Here is a 4884-nt window from a genome sequence, read left to right on the forward strand (position 1 = left end):
GATCAGAGGCCAGCTTGTGCAGATCCAGCAGAGCCTGGTTGACATTTTTCTCCAGCTGCAGAGCACACTGCATGGCTTCYAGCCCACTGCCCCACTCATCCTTCTCTGGTTTCTGCAAAATCAAAATTTATAGTTCCATTTTTTGCAGTATGCAGCAGTAAGTTTGATTCAAGTTGCAATTTAAACGTAATAAAGCCCGCCGCGTGTATTCCGTTAGCATTAGCTGCTTACTCTGACATCCTGGAGGAGGATGCGGCCTCCTCTTTTGTTCTGGAAGGACAGCAGCTTGTCGGCGTGCTCCCTCTCCTCCTCACTGTTCTCCTTGAAGAAGTGGGAGAAGCCCGGCAGGGCCACGTCATCACGGCAGAAGTAATGAGCCTGTTGAACAAGCAAGTAGTACAGTTAAAAATAAATTTTAAAAAATACCTCGCGCCCCATTACTATCTGGCGAAGAAGCAGCTATGGGTAAGTTGCGTGGAGTAATGGCGGAGTCTAACAACTGAAGCCTCAGCTAGAGTTACCACCCGTAAAATACGGAGGCTTAACTTGGGGCACACCAACTCACCTCTGATAATTGCACTATTGAGGTTTTGTTTTTTTTTTGTTTTTGTTTTTTACAAAAAACAGCCGTGAAATAAAGTATACCACTTCTGCAGGCACCGTAACCTGGTGGGTTTCTCTTATTTTCATTCCTGAAAGCGGGCAGTGGTAGCCTCAGCGAGACGCAACATTTCATTTGACAAGGTGAGTAATATGTGTAGCGGCTAAATAGTAAAAGGCAGACTAATGAAGCAAAGGTAGTGCAAATAGTATAAATGTTTCTTACCATAGAGGTGTAGGTGTAGGAGGCATTCATCTCCATGTTGACCATCCTGTCAATGGCGGCCTCGCAGTCGCGGTGGTAGTTCTGTCGCACCTGGGATTGCATCTTGGCTGGCGTTTTCTTGTTCTTTTAACAAAAATTTTAGAAAAATAAAGCTTTACGTCGACTACTTCAGTGGTGTTGAAATAGCTCGGGCTGGGAAAAAAGGAAGTTCCGTTCAAACACTGTTGAAGCAAGAACTCTTAGAGGCTTTGGTCTCCGTTCTGTGAAGGAGTCGAAGCTCTTCCGTATTTATGCAGATCTCTGACAGGTGTGAAAGCCAAGTTAACGCCAATCTGCAATCGAGGATGAGATAAGCAGAATCGTGGTGTCGCTTTTGTAGGACACAGCAGGATGTAACACAACACGGTGAGCGATCAAATTTCGTTCCCCCCTTTATTGATTCATGGAAATTGTGAACCGAGGTGTTTCTGGTTAACATGGTGCCACCTGCGCTGCGATGACTGTGTGTTTCCTGAGTATTACGTGAAGAAATAAGCTAAATATGAAATGTATCAAATTTGTCCATGTGAACTATGTGTGCTGGGACTGGATTTCTTTCATGGTCATCAAAGTGAAGGAAGCTGTTAGAAATTCACAACGTTTTTCACTTTGGATCCAAAGAAAGAAATGAAAATTTTCCTTCCACTTCACAACTATGCATCGCTTTGTATTGGTTAATCATTTAAAATCAAATGAAATAGATTAAAGTTTGTGGTAAAAAAAAAAACAACAAAGCAAAACATAATTTTAGGCTAAATTACACCCTTCTGTCTGCCTATCATCCATCCACCCACATTGATTTGTTCAAACATCATAACATACAGCTGTGTAAATAGGATATTAAATAGGACATGTGGAAATGTTGTAGGATTTAACCTTTGGGTTCCTSACATGTGATCTCCAATGAGAAATTATGTGTTGAAAGAAAACACTCCCTGTTCCTTAGGGATGATTAAAACCAACTGAGTTCTGAACCAGAGTCCATCCAGTATATTAAAACTTTGCCAGAAACTGTAGGCAAGATAGCAGGTGTGGAAGAAGGTGCTCTGACCAAATGAGACTAACATTAAAATTGGTTTATTTTATTCATTTGTTTATTTTTCTTTTATTATGTCATTATCAATATATGACTTGAAATGTCAGAACAGCAATACTATCATTTATCACAGTAATTTCTGTGGCAATTTATCGTCCAGCGAAGTCTGCTATTGTGACTGTCCTAAACTGCCCAAACTTTTAGGTCAGTTTCGAATAATGATTACACTAATAATTGGTTACACTAGAACTGAATCCAATTAATCTGTTGTAAAAGTCAAAAACTGGTGTTCAGAGACCATCTTCAACCAACCAATCTAATGGATTTTGAGCTTTTTTTATATAGAAAAATGGACAGGAATGTCCATTTTTAGATGTCCAAAGTGGCTAAAAACAAAGGCCTTCAACTTTGACTGCAGAGAAAAAGGATTTTAGCATTGAGGGGAAACAAACTTCATTTTTCATCAAAAGGTGCAAACTGTTTTTATTCAGTGATGGTTGGCCATAATGGAACTTTAATAAACACATAAAACACCTTAACTCACCCAATATGTCCTCAGTCCTTATATCCTTTTTATCTTTCATTCTTCTGTGTCATCCAAACGTCATTCCATACTGATTGGAAGTGGTTGTGTCCAAGTCCAGCTCCCTCTCTCTCCTCCTGTGTTAATCCTCACTATATCCCTCAACACCACTTACTTAGTAATTTCAGAAAAAACTGTTTCAGTTTGTAAAAAAGAAAAATAATCCTTTGTTATAAAGTATTTGCAAATTTCATCTGTTTTTGCTTTTCTGTGACACTTGCATATATCATGGAAAATAGTTTTTTTTTTATTAGACAAAATTGAGTGCAAACAAAATGCAGTTTTCAAATTATTATTATTAAATGAATTAAATGATCTATGGAATTGTTTAAGAAAACATTTAAATAGAACATGTCTGAAAGTATTAAGAAAATGTATAATGTTCTGAAATATTTAAGTGTGAATTTTTTTTTAAAATACAGATTAAATCTGTAAAAGGGCAAATACTTTTTGCCATTGCATTTTATGGCATCCAGATAAACATGTTTTCATAAGAAGGTATTCATCTCTTTGAAACAATTACATCCTTTTGCATGAACCTCTATCTCTCTCATCTGACAGAAGTGTCAGATGAACTCTGCCCCATGGGACAGAACAGGTCAGATCTTAATTAAAGTCTTCGCCCCTGAAATAAGAGGTTGAGGCAGAACTCTCCAACTTCATGCTAAAAATAGGATCGACAACGATATGAACTCCTCAGCTAATGTCTCATTTTCTGGGAGGATTTCATGATATTTTTTAGAAACTATATCGTGGTGTTGGATCTTCAAAGATTTGATTGCAAATAATAATAATGAAGATTGATCAAAGATAATTCTTTATTTTCACAAAAATAGCCATTTTTAAAAAATATTGTCATTTAGTGAACTGTAGAAAAAAACTTACGTGGCTAGACGACATCTGTTGAAGATGTATTTGAGAGCTGAAGTTACACAACCGTAATGAAATGTCTTATTTTGTGCAGAGCTTTTCCACTAGATGGCGCTCTGCAATAACAAAACTCTAAAACAACTCAGAAACGATGTTACAGGGAAAAAAAGCTTTATTTTACAGAAATTCATAAGAATCATGCAGRAAATGAGCATTATTAATCAAATTATTATTTTAGATACACAGTTAGTAGAACACATATTTTATATACTTAACGCTCCCAGATTCTTTCACATTTTGTGTTACTTTAATTTTTGGCTTTATTAAATGGTTGTGTTGTTTAGGAGGTTGTATTCAATTTTTTTCTGATTTACTTTTATCTTTACCTAAATAGAACACACATTCTTACATTCACATTCAAAATGTATTAAGACCTGCAACAATTTTTGTAACCATTTCTCTGATATTGAAAAATGAAAAACATGTTTTAGTATTTCTGTATTATAAATATACCAATCTCCATAATTTCCCATAATGCATAGGTGGTGAGGAATACCGGGGAAAACTGGCTTTTTAAAGAACAATGGTTGAAATAGTTCATCACCTCAGTCCAAAGTGTATAAATAAAAGTTTCTCCTACAAGTTAAAAATCACTAAAAAATGAATAGCAATTTACATTTCAATGTATTCACTAGAAAGTCTGTTGTCCAGCCTGAATATAAAAGGTTCATACAAATCTCGACTACACACAGCCTTGAAAATGGATTATTGCATATATTTAACCATTTACTCCAGTAAATAAGTTTAATCCACATAATCATGCATATATTGGGAGTGTAGCAGTAAGCCAGTGCTCCCACATTAGCCATGTGAGAACATCTAAACTCCATTCAGCAAGACCCCACCTGAGATTTTTACAAGGGAACAGCCTCAAATAGTCAATTCCAGGTCCACATTGCAAGGCCTGCATCATTGTCTTCAAATTGCCCCTTAGGCAAGGATACGTTTTGGAAAAAGCCTTGCGGCCATTATTTGAACCGTCAAGTCCAATAATTTTCTTCCCAATAGCTAGGGGTTTGTGTCAGTCTAGTAATTTGGCTCAGGTTTGTGCATCAAGTCTTTTGATTTACCAAGCAGATCTTTCAGGCCAAATGCCAGGTAGCATTTTAAGCTGCATGAACTGTCAGGTGCCGTCAAGTTTTCCTATGGATCATCCATTGACAGTCATTTCAGAAACTTGTCAGTTCAACATTTTACTGCTTCACTTTTAACCAGGACATCTCTTTGAGGCACAAGGCCTTCAAATTATAAACAAGTCAGACCACAGAAATCCAGCTCAAAATGTTTATTCAGAGAATCAGAAGTTACACTTAGACCAACTACTCAATACACTTCTGGATAGGACACTCGACAACTTCAGAAACTGATTCAGTCAATGAAATGATTAAACTCTGGAGTAGACAAGTTTAGCCTGAAGCCTTTGTTACACACACTTCTACTCCATGTTCCCTTCTGGGCATTTAGCTTTTG

The 4884-nt window shown here is 36.9% G+C and overlaps 1 protein-coding gene across 2 annotated transcripts in view; it reads right to left on the reverse strand.

The window, feature by feature from the left end:
* The window catches only part of LOC103468305 (ferritin, middle subunit), a 17425-nt gene that overhangs the window by 11471 nt on the left and 1070 nt on the right, over positions 1–4884 (reverse strand). The window contains exons 2-3 of one of the 2 annotated variants that reach the window (XM_008415277.2): positions 232–378; positions 96–112 (exon numbers count right to left, since the gene is read on the reverse strand). In XM_008415277.2, coding sequence (XP_008413499.1) covers positions 96–112; positions 232–378 — 164 coding nt within the window. Of the gene's footprint in view, positions 1–34; positions 113–231; positions 379–4884 lie in introns of both variants that reach the window. The other variant, XM_008415279.2, reaches the window with a different exon arrangement.

The sequence above is a fragment of the Poecilia reticulata genome, linkage group LG8 (assembly GCF_000633615.1).
Source record: "Poecilia reticulata strain Guanapo linkage group LG8, Guppy_female_1.0+MT, whole genome shotgun sequence".
NCBI lineage: Eukaryota > Metazoa > Chordata > Actinopteri > Cyprinodontiformes > Poeciliidae > Poecilia > Poecilia reticulata.